Raw genomic sequence first — 17906 nt, 5'->3', positions numbered from 1 at the left:
TGAACCTGTCCATTCCCCCCCCCCCCCGAGCCCCCCCTCCCCATCCCTCAGCATCCTCAAATTTTTCATTTTTCTTTTTGAAGAAAATAACTCTCATCTCCTGTGGCTCTTTGATTTCATGCACCCATCTGCTGTTATTGCTCCAGTCGGTTTTTATTTTGCATGGCTTGACTGCAGATCCAAAACCTGTTATTAAAGGCAGATGAAAGCAACGAGGAAAAGCAGCTGCCTTCAGTTCTGATGTCTTTTGTGCCTGAAAGAAGAAAAAGTAGCACAGCTGCATTTTCCTGACATGAGAAGAGACATCAAAGATTTACTGGTCCAATTTTCTCCTTTCGTTCCCTCCCTCCCTCCCTCCCCCTCATCTGCAAGTTTTTGTAGAAGTTGAAATCTCCTGTGATTATTTTTTTGACACATATATATACACACACACACGCACATACATACATACTTACATACCATCTTGCAGCGTATCTGGTGTGATGTGGAAAAAGAGCCCTTTGAGAGTTAGCCACCCTTTTTTTTAATTTAAAAAAAGAACCTATTCCTTTGCATATAATATCATGTTATGGCTTTCATGACTCCAGCCTGGCAATTTTTAAAACTTGCAGACTTCAACTCCCCAAATTCCCCAGATAGCATTGTTCTCCAGCCAGCAGAGTTGTGGAATTCCCATAACCCAGAATTCTGGGAGGTGAATTCCACAAGTCTTAAAAGTTGCCCATGTTTGACAGCATTGATCTAAATAATAAAAGTTCTTCACGTGTTTCCCCTGCTTTCTCACCTCACTTTCACATAAACCAGAGTTTGCCTTTTCATCCAAACCACGTTTATCTCGGAGTGCAGCTTCCTACACGTTATGCCCACGTGTCTACGGAGAGGGGCGGCATACAAATCCAATAAATAAATAAATGCCTCATCCCAGTCCGATCTATCTACGTGATCTATCCATGTGGCCGCTACTTGATGGCACATAATCAATTCAGATCAAACATTTAATTTACTATTCAACCCAAATCAGTGGGCTGGACTTTGAAGCAACCCTGAAACTATGACTAATGGTCAAGGGGGGTGGTGGTGGAAAGAATCAAAAGTTTCCTTCCTGATGATATTTAAGACGCCGTCAAAGGCCTGACTTTTCCAGGCTTTGGGGAAGGGTGAAGGTTAAGGCCCTGCTGGATGGTTCCATGTTGACTTTAGATTGCTCTTTATCCCCTTTTTGTCTTTCTTGTTTTTAAACTTTTAAGCTGCTGGAGTCATTGGAAGATGATGACCAATAAGTTATATAAATAAGTAAATAATAGATTTGCTTCATTGTGTTTTGGGCCAGACCTAACATTGCACGATACAGTGATCCCTCGAATTTCGCGATCTCGATCTTTGCGAAACGCTATATCGCGATTTTTCTACCCGATGACGTCACTCTCTTCCTTCCTCATCTTTCTTTCTCTCTCTCTTTCTCTATCTTGCTTCTTCCTCTCTCACACTCTCTTCCTCCCTCTCTCATCTCTTTCTTTCCTTCTCTCTCTTTCTCTATCTCTCCCCCTCTTGCTGGCGGGCGGGCGAGCGGGGGCATCAGCGAGGAGCCGGGGTTTCCCCTTCGCGTGGGCGGCTGGGAAACCCCGATCTTCGTCTGCTCGCTGCTGCTGCGCCGAGCAGATCAGCTGCTGGGCGGCCGAAGGAACCTTCCCTGGGTCTTCCCCCTCTTGCTGGCGGGCGGGCGAGCGGCGGGCATCAGCGAGGAGCCGGGGTTTCCCCTTCGCGTGGGCGGCGGGGAACGCAAACTCCACCATCTACGCATGCGCGGCCATAGAAAAAAAGGGCGCGCATGCGCAGATGGTGTTTTTACTTCCGCAACCCTACATCCCGAAAAATCGATTATCGTGAGGGGTCTTGGAACAGAACCCTCGCGATAATAGAGGGATCACTGTATAGCTTTCTCTGGGAACTAAGTGATGATATCTCTTGCCTGTCCACTCATATCTTACCCCTTAGAAGTAAAGTGTAAGTTTTCTTTTCCAGCACGATACAACAAGTGGTAGGTTGAAGAATTCTGTTCTAGTTCCTTATGGCTAGAAGTCAAATGAAGAGGATGCCCAATGAGCCTTTGGAAAGGGAAAAGCATCTCCAGATGTCCATATCAAGTTTTGAGCAAACTTCAGACCTGAAATAAACCCTCCAATTCAGGGATCTCCAACCTTGGAAGATTCCAACTCCCAGAATTCCCCAGACCAGGGCAGTAGTTGTAGTGATGGCAATAGTTGTAATGGCAACTTCCTTTCCCCTGTAAGTACAAGCTGTGTTTCAGTAGTACAGATGTTCCCATTCTGATACTTTTCAGAAGCCCTTCAGGCTTCCCCTAGGAATAATGAATGGAAATCTAATTTATCTGAGGGTCCACTTCAACCACCAGGTCTCCTCACTTGAAAATGACAGGTAGTCATAGAAACATAGAAGACTGACGGCAGAAAAAGACCTCATGATCCATCTAGTCTGCCCTTATGCTACTTTTCGTATTTTATCTTAGGATGAATATATGTTTATCCCAGGCATGTTTAAATGCAGTTACTGTGGATTTACCAACCACATCTGCTGGAAGTTTGTTCCAAGCATCTACTACTATTTCAGTGAAATAATATTTTCTCATGTTGCTTTTGATCTTTCCCCCAACTAACTTCAGATTGTGTCCCCTTGTTCTTGTGTTCACTTTTCTATTAAAAACAGTTCCCTCCTGGACCTTATTTAACCCTTTAACATATTTAAATGTTTCGATCATGTCCCCCCCTTTTCCTTCTGTCCTCCAGACTATACAGATTGAGTTCATTAAGTCTTTCCTGATACGTTTTATGCTTAAGACCTTCCACCATTCTTGTAGCCCGTCTTTGGACCCATTCAATTGTATCAATATCTTTTTGTAGGTGAGGTCTCCAGAACTGAACACAGGATTCCAAATGTGGTCTCACCAGCACTCTATACAGCAAGATCACAATCTCCCTCTTCCTGCTTGTTATACCTCTAGCTATGCAGCCAAGCATCCTATTTGCTTTTCCTACCGTCCGACCACACTGCTCACCTTAGTCCTTGACTTAAATAAGGTTGCTTGCCTTAACATTGGTTGAATTAGCAATAGTTTGAATTAAGGAAAGGATGCTTTCTGCGCTGGGATGAAAAGGAGGATGTTTAGCTCCCGAGCAAACATTCATGTGCGTCCTGAGCGGGGCTTCCACATCCCCCCAAATTCCACTTTCTCAGAACTCCATTTAATGACTCAAGAGATCACTTAACGACCACAACCAGGAAGGCCAGGACTGCAGTCGCTGGGCAGAACAGTGACACAACAACTCATGTAATGATTGCTCAGATTCTAATCCCAATTGTGGTCATAAATCAAGGACTACCTATATTGGTTCCCAGTTTTGGTTTCTGGTCTATTAGTTGAGTTTTGGGCAGGGATGGGAAACTGGTAGTTCTCTTGTTGCTGAAAAAAAATATTCCTAACGTCTCTCTTTTTAGGGCATTCTGGCTGGGTTTATTAGGGATTATTCAGAAATCTCTGGAGAACCAGAGAGTTTCCATTGCTTGGTTAGATTACCTTCCCAAGTCTCTTTCCCAAAAACATGCATATTTCATTCCTATCTTAGAAGCCTGTGCATTTGTTCCTCAAAAAGAAATTATGTGCTGGAGATTTTGTTCTGTGTTCTATTGTGTAGTTGTGCCCTAGCCATAATCCTTTTACTGCTTGAAAACCTTGTTTATTTCCTGGTCAAATGTACTTTCCTCCTCCCCAGTTAGGATAACATTTTTCATCACCATGTGCACTCAAAGCAAGACAAATATTACAAAATTCCCAGGGACTTTGGTTTTTCAGTCCTATTCTCTAGTGTAAAATCTGTTACGGGTTTTCAGGGGTTCCGTTTCCCTGTTCAAGGATTTAGCCTTCATCCACCCTGCTTGGCCCAAATGCTGCAGTGCTACAGGTGGGGTACAAGTTTTGTTTACAGCACTGGGGAAGGAATGGAGAATGATGAATGGTGGGGTTGGATTTGCATGATAAGGAAGTTTCTGATTCTTCCAGGCCTGCATTGACGAAAACATGGAGGTGGTTGAATTTCTGGTGGAAAATGGAGCTGATGTAAACCAGGCAGACAATGAAGGTTGGACTCCACTGCACGTTGCAGCCTCCTGTGGCTACAACGAGATTGCACAGTAAGTTTGGGCTAGGTGAGGGTTTGTGCATTTTTTGGCCTCAATTTCCTAGTACCACAGATGTCTCAGCCAGCCTTGCAGTTCCTTCTCAGTACAAGCAGTAGCAGGTTGTAGCCGGTACACCCCAATGCGGCATCCCAGGAGTGAAAATGGAGTTGCGCACGCAGCTCCAGCCAACTGGTGGGTGGACATGTGCATTGGTGCGACATTCGGCTTTTGCACATGCACCAGCAGCCAAATCTTGTGAGAGGACACGTGCTAGAATCAGATTTCGGTGATTTTTGCTGATTTTTTGCAAAAATATCAGCAAAAATCACCATAATCTCGCTCGCATGTTTTATTTATTATTTATTTATTCTTTGTCCAATATACAATATATATGGAATGAAATAGACATTAAGTAGTATATATAGGGATAGTAAGTAAAAAAGAAGAGGAGTGGATGAGAGGGAGAGAATATATAGGATATATGAGAAAAGGAAAGGTAATTGGACAGGGGACGTTAGGCACATCAGTGCACTTATGTATTCCCCTTAATGTGCATCCCTTCATGGGAGATTTGGCTTCCAGCACATGCGCAGAAGCCGAATCTCATGTCTGATGTTTGCGCGACCACGCCAGTCACCGGGAGCATTCCGGTAGCCCCGGCAAAGAGGAGCTGGGTACAATTGACTACAGTACAGGGGTGGATTCCTCCCAGTTTGGACCAGATCGCCCCAAACATTAGCGACCCGCTGTTGACATGAAGATGGTGTCATGGATCTGGTTCTATCTGGTCCGTGGGCTCCGCCATCTCTCTCTCTTTTTTTAATATTTGGCATTTTCTTTCTCTGTTTGGATGGCTTCTCTTCATCCTCTGCTTTGAAAAAAAGCCCTCCCGCCCACCCTCCCGTTAATACCAACCTTTATTTCTTCACCCGAAGCACAGCTGAGTAGCTCCTCCGCTGTGTTTCGGGCTGAAATCACCTTCTGAGCATGCGCGGGAATGAATTAGCACGACAGGATGTGCGAAACAAAACGTCATGATGCGAATCGGTGGCGAAGGTAAGTGGAACCCATCCCTGCTGCTGTGTGTCTCTTCTCTCACCCTCCACTTAGTCAATGAGTTTCTTCAGGCAGCTATCCTAGCAGGACGTTGGATTTCTCAGAGGGGGGAATTCTGAGAGGCAGGAAGAGCCTGCTAACCATAGTTGGTACATTCCACACTCAGTGAAAGATACTGGATTCATTTGGAGGATGGCAACCTTAGGCTAATCTTGTTTGAAGAAGAAGCGTCTTGGCTGCAATTTGGTGTGGGAGCTTGCAAAAGAAAACTTGCAAAGTTTGGCTGTATCTTGACATTCATCTTCAGTCAAACGGGAGGGGGAGTTTTGCCTGGGAAGGTGAGTCAGGATTGTAGGTCTTAAAGTCTGCAGTCTTTGAACTTTGTACAGTGGTACCTCTACCTACGGACGCCTCTACTTAGGAACTTTTCTAGATAAGAACCGGGTGTTCAAGATTTTTTTGCCTCTTCTGAAGAACTATTTTCCATTTACAAACCCGAGCCTCCGAAACTGTAACCGGAAAAGGCAGGGAGAAGCCTCCGTGGGGCCTATCTAGGAATCTCCTGGGAGAAAACAGGGACGGAAAAGGCGGGGAGAATCCTCCGTGGGGCCTCTCTAGGAATCTCCTGGGAGGAGACAGGGTTGGAAAAGGCAAGAAGAACATGGGGCCTCTCTAGGAATCTCCTGGGAGAAAACAGGGCTGGAAAGACAGGGAGAAGCCTCCATGGGGCCTCTCTAGGAAACTCCTGAGAGGAAACAGGGCTGGAAAAGGCGGGGAGAAGCCTCCGTGGGGCCTCTAGGAATCTCCTGGGAGGAAACAGGAACAGAAAAGGCGGGGAGAATCCTCTGTGGGGCCTCTCTAGGAATCTCCTGGGAGGAAACAGGGCCGGAAAAGGCGGGGAGAAGCCTCTCTAGGCCTCCACCCTCCCTGTGGTTTCCCCAATCGCACGCATTATTTGCTTTTACACTGATTCCTATGGGAAAAATTGCTTCTTCCTACAAACTAAAAACCTGGTCATGGAACGAATTAAGTTCATAAGTAGAAGTATCACTGTACTTGACCCCCAAGCAGACTTAGGTTACCTTAAGCTCTTCAGGAAGCCGCTTACAACCACCATCTCTCGCAAGGGCCCTTTCTGCTGGTTGTAGAGATTGTGGGCCTTATATGGGCCATGGATCTGACTGTGCTTAACTGTCCGGCCCAGATACCTCTTGGACCACGGTGCCAACATTGCTGCAGTGAATAGTGACGGGGACGTGCCACTGGACATTGCTGAGGCTGACAGCATGGAGGCCTTGCTGAGAGCAGAAATCGAGAAACGAGGTGAGGCACAAATGTAGCTCTGCTTCCTCCAAGGTCCTATTATTAGCCCCCCCCCCCCCCCAGCTAATTGGCTACGGAAAGATGGCAAGTGTTTGACATTTTCACCACTTTAAAAGCAACAACAACCAAAACACTACATGTAGTCCTCAACTTACGACCACAATGGACCACTCAGCAAATTTCTGTCACTGGGTGAGACATTTGCTAAGCGGCTTTTGCTCCATTTTACAACTTTTCTTATCACAGTTGTTAAGTGCAGATGGTAAAGTTAGTAACACGGTCATTAAGCAAATCTGGCTTGACTGTGCTTGTCAGAAATTCACAAAAGGTGACCCTGGGACACCGCAACCGTCATAAATATGAGCCAGTTGCCAATCATCTGAATTTTGATCCTATGACCATGGGGATGCTGCAACAGTCATAAGTGTGAAAAACAATCATAAGTCACTTTTTCCAGGGCTGTTATAACTTGGAACGGTTGATAAATGAACTTTTGTAAGTCAAGGGCTACCCGTAGTGACTTTGCAAAAATCAGTATAACAGATTATTTAATATACACGTGCATACAGTACATATATAGAGAGAAGAGGAAGAGGCTAAATTAAGGTCTGCTAAAAGCTTTCCCACTTCAGAGCTGCATTGTTGCTGCTGATTATAATTTCCCAAAATTATCAGCATGAATTCTTTCTGTATCTGTGGATTGTAACATTCGTTTTGCATTTGGATCCAAAGAAATAATGAAGAGTTTTGTTGCAGATGTACGTAATAAAACTGTGTGGACACATCACAAAATATGCTTTTCCAAGATGGAAAGAGAAGTTCCAAAGACTTGGTTGCTATGATTTCATTTTTTAATAAAGTGTGTGTGTGTGTGTGTGTGTGTGTGTGTTGTGCATGCTACCTGCATTATAAATGTGATATTTCCATTCGGAATTTTTCGGCCACGGGTTCTCTGAGCTTCCTTTGACTATCTCCTTTGTTTTCAGGGGTAGATGTAGAGGTAGCCAAACGAGAGGAAGAAGAGATGATGCTTCGCGATGCTCGCCATTGGCTGAATGCTGGCGCAATATCTGATGAGCCTCACCCGAAAACTGGGGCTACTGCCCTCCATGTGGCGGCTGCTAAAGGCTACGTCGAGGTCATGAGGTGAGAACCTCCCATTATCCTGAGCAGCTCCTGTCTCTGTGGTTAACCTCACCATAACCGGTTTGGATTGCTAATTGCTTTTTGGAGCAGGAAACTAACAGCTTCTTCTGCCTTTTCCCAGTTGTGTTTGGGAAAAGCACAAGTCATTGGATCGCCTAGCCTTCTCTCTCCCTCTCCCCCAACCCTTTGAGCAGTGTCCTGGAGAAGGCTGGTTTGCTGACCCCATCCACTTTTCCACACGTCTTCCAAGCTCAGGTAGGGCTTATAGGAACATAGAAGACTGACGGCAGAAAAAGACCTCCTGGTCCATCTAGTCTGCCCTTATACTATTTTTTGTATTGTATCTTAGGATGGATATTTATTTATTTATTTATTTATTCATTCATTCATTCATTCATTCATTCATTCATTCATTCATTCATTCATTCATTTATTTATTTATTTAGATTTGTATGCCGCCCAGGCATGTTTAAATTCAGTTACTGTGGATTTATCAACCACGTCTGCTGGAAGTTTGTTCCAAGGATCTACTACTCTTTCAGTAAAATAATATTTTCTCATGTTGCTTTTGATCTTTCCCCCAACTAACTTCAGATCATGTCCCCTTGTTCTTGTGTTCACTTTCCTATTAAAAACACTTCCCTCCTGGACCTTATTTAATATATTTAAATGTTTCGATCATGTCCCTCCTTTTTCCTTCTGTCCTCCAGACTATACAGATTGAGTTCATTAAGTCTTTCCTGATAAGTTTTACACTTAAAACCTTCCACCATTCTTGTAGCCCGTCTTTGGATCTGTTCAATTTTGTCAATATCTTTTTGTAGGTGAGGTCTCCAGAACTGAACATAGTATTCCAAATGTGGTCTCACCAGCACTCTATACAGCGGGATCATAATCTCCCTCTTCCTGCTTGTTATACCTCTAGCTATGCAGCCAAGCATCCTACTTGCTTTCCCTACTGCCTGACTGCACTGACTTAAGCCAGAGAGATGTCAGTCCTCACCAAGCCACCCAGTGGTGTGTTCCTACTGGTCCGGTCCGGTGCTCTGCACCAATAGGAGCCCGTTAGTGATGTGATTTCCAGCAATTTTCTTCTGGGTTTAGATGGCTTCTCCACATCAAAAAAAAGTCCCTCTGCCCACCCTCGCGTTAACGCCGACTTTTATCCTTCATCCGGTTTGTAATGACATCCTGAACATGCGCAGAAGTGAAATCGCACGGTGGTGCGTACGTGCATGTGCGTATGCGCCCTGGTAGCGAAATGAAAATGGAACCTGCCCCTGCAGCCACCTGTCAGCTTCTTCGAGGAAAAGGGAAAAAATCTAGGGATCTTGGTTCTCAGTTGTTTTTCTTTATCATGGGATCCTGTGGCTCAAAAAGGTTAGAAATGTGGACTGACTATCAGCAGCCTCACATTCGAGACCTGTTACTGCTGCAAGTCAGAGCGAGCGCCCATCACACGCTCCGGCTCCTCCTGACCCAGCGGTTCAAACGTGGGCAACCGCCTGTAGTTAAATGGGTACCACTTCAGTAGGCAACTTCACGGGGACATGAAAGGAGCCCCCAACCGGGAGTTTCAACAGTGAAGTCACCAGGAAATCATTTCACCACGAAAGCACTTTGGTGCTTCTTCAAAAGGAAGAAGAAAAGTGGGGGGAAGGAGTTCCAATAAATCCCACTTCTCACTTTGTTATTTTTTGTTAGGGAACCACCTGGGGTCATCACTCCCACCCTTACCTGGCATCATCTTTACTAACTACACTTCATGTTCAAAAAATGTTATCTCAGCTCAAAATTGCAGATGTTTCTCTTCTCCCTTAACGATTGTGAACCTGAATTCTGGTCTCTCGTGAATTCTATTTCTAGAGTCCCCTCTGGCCAGGTTTATTTATTTATTTATTCTATTTTTATGCCGCCCTTCTCCTTAGACTCAGGGCGGCTTACAACATGTTAGCAATAGCACTTTTTAACAGAGCTAGGCTATTGCCCCTACAATCCAGGTCCTCATTTTACCCACCTCGGAAGGATGGAAGGCTGAGTCAACCTTGAGCCGGTGATGAGATTTGAACCGCTAACCTTCAGATCTACAGTCAGCTTCAGTGGCCTGCAGTACAGCACTCTACATGCTGCGCCACCCCGGCTCATTTTGCCCCGTTGGTCCTGCCACAACCTAGCTTTGTCCTCCCAGGGAGCCCCCAGTTACCCTCACCCTGCCTTGCCTTGCTCTGTTTGCAGGCTGCTCTTGCAAGCTGGCTATGACACCAATGTGCAGGACAAAGATGGCTGGGCGCCCCTACATGCAGCAGCTCACTGGGGAGTGGAGGAGGCCTGCCGGCTTTTGGCTGAGCACTTCTGTGACATGGAGGCCCTCAACAACGTGGTAAGAGAAGCTGGTTGAGGGGCAGCTAGCGGGTTATGGAAAAGTTGCATCTCCCTTTGTAGAGAAACTCGTGACCGAATGGGAAGCTCGCTTTCACGGCAGATGCTTCTTCAGGTGGAGGCCAGACAGTCTTTGTCTGGAATGTTTTGATTTGGGTTTCTGCGTGGAGCAGGGCATTAGATTTGATGGACTCCAAGTGGCCATCAAACTCTTTTCTACCTGAGACCAGGGAGCTAAACAGCTGGAGTAAAGAGCTATGTGGGGTTAGATCGATCTGTGTCTTCGTGTGAGACAAGTTCCCCTTCTCAAAATTATCTGTGTTAGGAAGGGAAGACATTGTCGGGTGAGGGGGGGAAAATTGGCCACTCTGCTTGTTTCAACATCATGCTGTGTTTCACAAGAGTTACCAAAGCTTACAAAATACTGTGAAAGTTTAAAAGGAAGGGGGAGGAGGGATATTGTGCATTATTAATATTGGAAGCCACCTGGAGACATCCTATGTGAATTGGGCAGCCATTTAAATTTGATAGATTAAATGAAATAAAATAGAAACATTACCAGTTATTAAAAAAAGATTAATCCATAGCCTATTACATCAATATGAATTGGAGTGCAACATAAGCCACTGTTTTAATAGCTCTGGTAGGTACGGGTACATCAGGTGTTCATCGCAGAAGAAGCATTTCTCTTGAGAAAGTTCAGAAGAGATTGTCCTTTCCCGAACGTTGCTTGCTACTTGTTATATCAGAATTATTACGGCATATTCAGTGGAACGGATTTGTGGATACTCCAACACTGGAGGTTTCTAAGAAGAGATTGGATAACCATTGGCCTGAAATGGTATAGGGTCTCCTGCTTGAGCATAGGGTTGGACTAGAAGACCTCCAAAGTTCCCTCCAACTCTGTTATTCTGTTAATTATGAAGCAATAGCATTCCTGCCTCATTGGGGGTAGTTCTTTAGGCTTCTCATAAGCGAGTTGCATCAGTAGGCATGAAGTGTGCTCTCTCAAAGCCTCTGCAAGCCTCCCACAGTCTCGGCAGCATAGCGATGGTTGTGGGGTGGGAGAAGATAGCTGCTCACCCACTTCTCTTTCCTGTTGTTGGGTTTTTTTCTTTTTTAATATATAGTCCTTCCAACGGGACCAATGGAGGGGAATCAATCACTGCCAGTTATGGGGCCTCTGGACGGAAAATGTGCTTTGGGTCCACGGTGCCTCCCTGGCCCGCCTTCTTTTGGCCTTTTGTAAAGGAGAAGGATGACCTCATTCTGCCCGATTGATCAACTGAAAGTTGCACAGAATAGAAAATATAAAAAAGATCAGGGAGATGGCGGGATGGGAAAAATCCGAAGATCACCGGAGCCTCGCATACATGCTCACCTCTCTGGCAGAAATTCATAAGAGACCAGCTGTGCTGGATTGAAGTAGAGTAGTAATGGAATCTGGCCAAGGAGAATGTCCTGGGGAGGCCACACATTTACCTCCTCTCTGTCTCTCTCTCTCTCTGCCTTTTTCTCCCTCCGTCTCTCTCTCTCTTGCTTTCTTTTTTCATTCTTTTTTCTTTTAACTTCTAGGCTTCAGGCTGCATCCTGGTCTCTCCCCCCACCCCCATTTACAGAAGAGCTGAAAGATAAAAACAAATGCTGTAAAGGCATTCACTTCATCCCTACTCAGAAATTTTTACTTACCACCCCAAATTTCAAAACAAACAAACAAATAAACACACACACACCTGACTTGTTTCTCCACTAAAAAGTACAATGGCTGGAAGGTAGCAGATAAGAGCACTCCAAAAATTAGGCCAGTGTTTTAGTGCAGCTTTCTCCATAATCATTTTGTCTCTCTGATCTGTGCTTGGTTGAGGCAGTGTATATTTCTGCTAACAGATTCAAAAGAGGAGGCGGAGAAGGCGGAGATGTTTGAAGGCATTTGCAGTTGGGCGATCTGTTGCGCCCCGTTGTGTTTTTCTGTCTTCTTTTGCTGGCTGGTGGAGTTTTGAGGCAGTTGTGTTGCGGCACCACCTGTTCCCCCCACCCCTGATTTTCTTCCTTTTCTCTCTCCCACAGGGCCAGCGTCCGTGCGATCTTGCCGACGAAGGTACTTTGGCGCTGCTAGAAGAGCTGCAGCATAAACAAGACGATGTGAGTGATGGGTTGTTGAAAGGTTTTGGGTTTGTTTTGTTTTGTGCCGATTCCATTTATGTTGTTGGATACAGAAGGGTATTGTGATAGACTTTTGTATTTATGCAGAAAGTTTCCAACATCTGAAGCTCTGTGTGGGATTTTTCAAGGGTTGGAAGACATTTTAGGAGAGGAGGCCTCTGCAGGAGATCTAAGGCTAGTTTGGGGGCTGAGTTGAGAAGATTGTCCCCGTGGGATGATGCCAGGTCTTCGCCTGGGCTTAATAGGAAGAGTACTCTTTCTCACAGTCACCGACCAGAATTCTGTGAGTGAACAAAATAATTAAAACAATTGCCATTTCAAATAAAATATAAACAACGCAAGTCCATGACTAGGTCATTGAAGCTGTCACAGGGCATGTCTGCTTTTACAGACAGTATAATAAAATTTAGCCATGTTACAAGGAGCGAAATTGATGAAGTAGACCAAAGGTCCCCAAACTTGGCAACTTTAAGATTTGTGGACTTTAACTCCCAGAATTCTCCAGCCAGCTATGAAACCACTGGGAGAATTCTCCCACCAGTAGGGATCGGAGAGACTGTTCTTCAGTTCCAGGGTTTAATTTTAGATCCATGAAGCCTCATAACTTTGGGGTGGGGGATGCAGTCTCCACTGCTATTGATTCATTGACAGAGGAAGGAGATAATCAGGGAGTTTTGCCCAGCTTGTACCAGTAGCATCCCTACCTGTACCGGGAGAAATTGGTAAAGATAAATTGCACTCTTTTTACACATCTAGTCTACTACATTGTGATTTGCACAAGGCTGCCTTTGAAGACAACTCGGAAACTGCCCTTTGCTGGCAGGTAAGAGCTGCCATAGTCATGTAACATGGGTGCTGCATTGGCTTCTAATAGCTTGACAACCTGGCTGATAGGATCATCTTTTCCAACCAGAACTGATCCCCACCTGGCATATAGGTCTTTCTAGAGAATCTGCTAATACAGTGGAACCCCGACATAAGAGCTGCTCTACTTAAGAGCAACTCGAGATAAGAGCTGGGAGGGGAGAGATATTTTTGTTCTACTTACAAGCCCAAATTCGAGATACAAGCGCCAAGGAGCTGTCTCCTGAAGCCAAACGCTAACTTCCGCGTTCGGCTTCAGGAGACAGCTGCGAAGCGGCGCGCATGTTTTAAAAGGTTGCAGCCGGCCTGGGGGGCTCGGGGGGGTGCTTGCAGCTTTCTTTCTTGCTCTTTTTCTTTCTCTCTTTTACCTTCCCTTCCTCTATTTCTTCTTTTCTTTCTCCTTCCCACCTTCTTCCCTCCCTCCCTCCCTTCACTCATTCCTCTTACTCTCCCCTTTCATAAGTTTCCTTCCTTCCTTCCTCTGTTCCTGTCCCTTCCCCCTTTCTTTCTTTCTTTCTTTCTTTCTTTCTTTCTTTCTTTCTTTCTTGCTCTTTTTCTTGCTCTCTTTTACCTTCCCTTCCTCTATTTCTTCTTTTCTTTCTCCTTCCCACCTTCTTCCCTCCCTCCCTCCCTTCACTCATTCCTCTCTTACTCTCCCCTTTCATAAGTTTCCTTGCTTCCTTCCTCTGTTCCTGTCCCTTCCCTCTTTCCTTCCTTCCTTCCCACCCTCCGTCCATTCATTCACCCATTCCTCTCTTGATCGCTTAAAGCCGGTCCCTGGTGCAAAAAGGGTTGGGGACCTCTGTCCTACAGGATTGGGTGGCAGAGAAGTTGAACATATGTAAATTTAAAAGTTTAAGAAAGTTTACAAGTTAAGTGAAAGAAACTTCATTATTCATTTATATGTACATGTACATTTCTTCATTAAAAACATGTCTTTCTGCATAATTTAGAGTAACTTTGTGAGTTTTTTGAGGGCTGGAACCAATTAAAATTATTTACATTAATTCCTATGGGGAAAAGTCGTTCGAGATAAGAGCTGCTCGACTTAAGAGCCCAGGTCCGGAACGAATTAAACTCGTATCTCGAGGTACCACTGTAATTCCATACTTTTGTAAGAATGAGGAGACAGCTGGGGTTTTTTTTCAGTGATGTCATTTCCTTCCAGAAGTTAGATTAGCTCCCATCCTTATAATATTTCAAAGATCTGTTAAAACAAGCTTTTCTACACAGCATTTGAGGAGAATCTGGAATAGTTTCATCTAATCTTTTCTAAACTTGGCAACTTTTAAGATGGGTGGACTTCAGCTCCCAGAATTCTCCTTCCAGCCATGCTTGGTCTGTGTTTTAATTGACTGCTCCAGCTTCTATTATGTTGCATTTGTGTTCTTGTGTTGTTGGGTTTTTTTGGATCTTTTACGCTCACCGTTAGCTGCCAGAAGCCCCTTTGGATTCAGGAGCAAACAGTTGCAAAACCAATAAATGCATTTTTGGGTCAGAACTGTTGCATTTTTCACTGATAAACTTCTCATTGATGAAATTTGGCTTTAATGAGCTATCTATTTATTCCACATTGTTTTAGCTGTCTTTCTTTACAGTAATTCATTTCAGATTTCTTACGCAGTTATGTGATACAATTTGTTCTAATAATGATTTAATTGTAGGGCTTCCTTAAGATGTGTGATTTTTTAAAAATGTTTTTAAGTAAGATTCCTTCAAAGAACTTTGGCCCTGAAAATATACATAAGATATGATAAACCCTTGGGGGGGGGGAGGGGGGGGAGAGATCAAGTCTGGCCTGGCCAACAGGTCAATTGTATGCCAAAATTGTCTTAATAGAATATTCAGACAACATTCTTTTTTGTGGTGTCCTGTGATTGTAAAATAGTTTCAGTTGTCCCTTACCTGATGTGTTTTAAACGGTAATGACAAAAATCGTATATTTGGCCTGCACGTAGATATAACATATACCTTGTCTTAATTACTACAGCTGGATTTTTAAAGTCATGCTTTAGTTAAATCTGACAACCGTTATATATTGCTGAGACTTTAATCTTATTTTTTTTTTAAATCAGCTGTTTAAGCTTGCCTATACCAATGTGTACTTTGTCCTAAATATACCATAATCCATTACTAAGAAATGCTAATTTGCTCTGTATGTGTGTGTGTGTATGTGCGTGCGTGTCTATTGCACAGATCAGGCAACCAGGAAGCCTGCATTTGCTTTATATAACAGCTTTGGCTGTTCCGTGAATGTGGGTGAACTTTTTTTTAAAGTAGCATTCCGATGCATTTATTTATTTTTTAATTGACGCATAAGGAGACATACCTCCCAAATTCTGTTTCTTACATTGCCTGTGTGCATGGCCTTCAAGAAATGGCCAGAGCTGAAAGGCTAAAGAAATACTGATGACCCCCCCCCCAGGGCAGAAGGTCAAAGAGGAAGAGGCCAGCATGCCTGTCAGTCTGATTTTGCCAGCCTAAAGTTTGCATTTCTGAAACATCTTGGTGGGCCTCCCAGATGGGGCTGATTTGGGGAAGTCGATCAGCTTCCCTCTTCATCTGTTTCAGGCAAAAAGCTTGACTGGTAGGGTGGGCTGGGAGGTGAGGGAGGAGTAGGGAAGAAAGAGAGCAAGAGGGAGGGAGAGGAGAGAGAGAGAGAGAGAAGGGCTGGTTCCCAAGGGAAAGCAAGCAGGATGGGCCTCCCTTCTGCCTGTCAGCTTTCTGCCCTTTCCAGCTGTGGATTGGAACCAGATCAGCCTCAAGGTCCTTTGCAAAGCTGAAAGGCGCTTTCTTTACATTCTTTCTTTTTGTAATTCGACTTGGAAGTTTTCCTATGAGAACCGGTTGAAGGAGCAGCCTGTCCCAATAAAAGGCAGGAGTGGGAAAGGGAGTATGTGTGGAGGGGAAGGGAGGGTGAAGCTACATCTGAGGGGACCCGGAGTTCAAGGTCCTGGCCTGCCTTCTGAACTACAAAGGCCAAAGTATTTGCAGCATTTTTAGTTGCAAAAACAAAAAAAAAGTGCATCTGCAGGGGAGAAGAAAGAATGTGATTAGAGAATGGGGAAGGGAGTTCCCCCCTTTTCTTTCCCCCCTTCCCCACCCATAGGAATCATGCGCTGAAGATTAAGGACTGACCCAGGGCCTTCTACCGTTAACTCATAGCATTGAGTGTCACAAGTCGAAGCCTCCGTTCTTAAAGGGGATGAACCAGATTGATATTCCTCCAGTGGCCTCCATCTTATTAAAAATCTTGGACTTATATACAGCTCCACCATGCTATACTCTCAGAATTACCTGAGTGGTTTACAAAGTCAGCACATTGCCCCCAACAGTCTGGATCCTTATTTTGTTGAGCTCAGAAGGATGGAAGGCTCAGTCAACCTTTAGGCAGCCAGGATCGAATTCCTGGCAGTAGGCAGAGTTAGTCCACTGTTAGTCATGCGAAGATAGCACTAGTGCTGCAGATTTATTTGCCCCTTGGTATTTCATATACAGAGGAGCAGATTTTGTCACATCCCACCAGACAAAATCTATAAAGATTGAATTGTTAAGTGGAATAAAAGTTTTGATTTCTGATCTCTCCCCTTTTATTATTTAGTTACGCAGCAAAAAGGAAGCCCATCGGCAGGCTGTGATTGACACCAGCTTGGAACAGGCCCCCTCGTACACAAGCAAGCATCGAAGGTCAGCCCTAGATTATCATTAGATACTGTACTGTTATGGAAAATACCAAGTCTTCAGTTCCACTTAATTCCCTAGCCTCAGCCTTTGCTTTCAGACACTTGTAATTTAAAGTTTTAATCTAGGTTTTTTTAGCCCTGGAATCAGATGTGTGAAATCCACGCCATCACACCCCCAGCAAATCTAAATGGCAAGACAAGTTTGGAGGGAGAAATCTTTATTTGATATACAGCAGGTTTCACAAGTATTTGCCACATAAATGTTTATAGTTTGAAATTGCAGCTGTCAGATTGGTCTTTTTGTTTGTGGTTATATGTTGAGCCTGTGCAAATTACAAGTGCCTGTTGTCAGGAAAGAAAATATCCTAGCAAGAATCCTTTGGTGTCATGCTTGGAGTAGGACTTAGTTAGACACTTGCTGGGTCATTTGTTTGTTTGTTTGTTTTGCATTTGTAAGTAGATTTTTGGCCTGTTTATGAATGTTCAAACATGATGTGGGGTGGCCATTTTCTCATATAGCTTCTGCTGCAAGAAATATTGTAGAGTGTAAAGCAATATTTCTCCTGTGCACTGCTAAGGAGAGTCCAAGCATGGGTTAACTTCATCGATTATTATGGGGACTGAATTAATTGATTAAAGTAAACATGCTTTCTCTCTCTGCTCCACTGGCTGTGATGATTCAGTTTTTCTATCATTTGGGATGTAATATTTTAGCTCAGCTACCATTTTTACAAATAAAGGAAAGCGACTGAAGTTCTCATGATTGGACTCTTCCTGAATGCAAAAGATCCCTTACTTGCTGCAGACGTGTATGCAGGTTAGCTGGTACCATCAAGAACCCCCACCACTAATTAACTGATGCAGCCAGAGTCCCTTCTTCATGGGGCTATGCTCGAAGTGAAGCATCTGTAGGCAGAAGCAAGTTCTCTCTGTTTTTTTGCTGGATGATCGAGGGGTCATTTTGAAAGTTCTGTGGTCCAGCTGGAGCAGGTAAGCACCGAAAAGTGCCTGGGAGGCTTGTTTCACCTCCTTAATTGGCAGTAGTCATTTTAGCAGCAGCCAGTTTGTTCTGCCTGTTGTTAGGCAGATTTCATCACG

General features: G+C 44.4%; 1 protein-coding gene across 1 annotated transcript in view; it reads left to right on the top strand.

Moving 5' to 3' along the window:
* The window catches only part of PPP1R12C (protein phosphatase 1 regulatory subunit 12C), a 69453-nt gene that overhangs the window by 15347 nt on the left and 36200 nt on the right, over window positions 1-17906 (top strand). The window contains exons 2-7 of the mRNA XM_070766818.1: window positions 4076-4206; window positions 6455-6573; window positions 7560-7719; window positions 9955-10099; window positions 12166-12240; window positions 16727-16812. Coding sequence (XP_070622919.1) covers window positions 4076-4206; window positions 6455-6573; window positions 7560-7719; window positions 9955-10099; window positions 12166-12240; window positions 16727-16812 — 716 coding nt within the window. The remainder of the gene's footprint in view (window positions 1-4075; window positions 4207-6454; window positions 6574-7559; window positions 7720-9954; window positions 10100-12165; window positions 12241-16726; window positions 16813-17906) is intronic.

The sequence above is a fragment of the Erythrolamprus reginae genome, chromosome Z, assembly GCF_031021105.1.
Source record: "Erythrolamprus reginae isolate rEryReg1 chromosome Z, rEryReg1.hap1, whole genome shotgun sequence".
In the NCBI taxonomy this organism is placed as follows: domain Eukaryota; kingdom Metazoa; phylum Chordata; class Lepidosauria; order Squamata; family Dipsadidae; genus Erythrolamprus; species Erythrolamprus reginae.
This window is presented reverse-complemented; position numbering and strand designations above follow the sequence as displayed.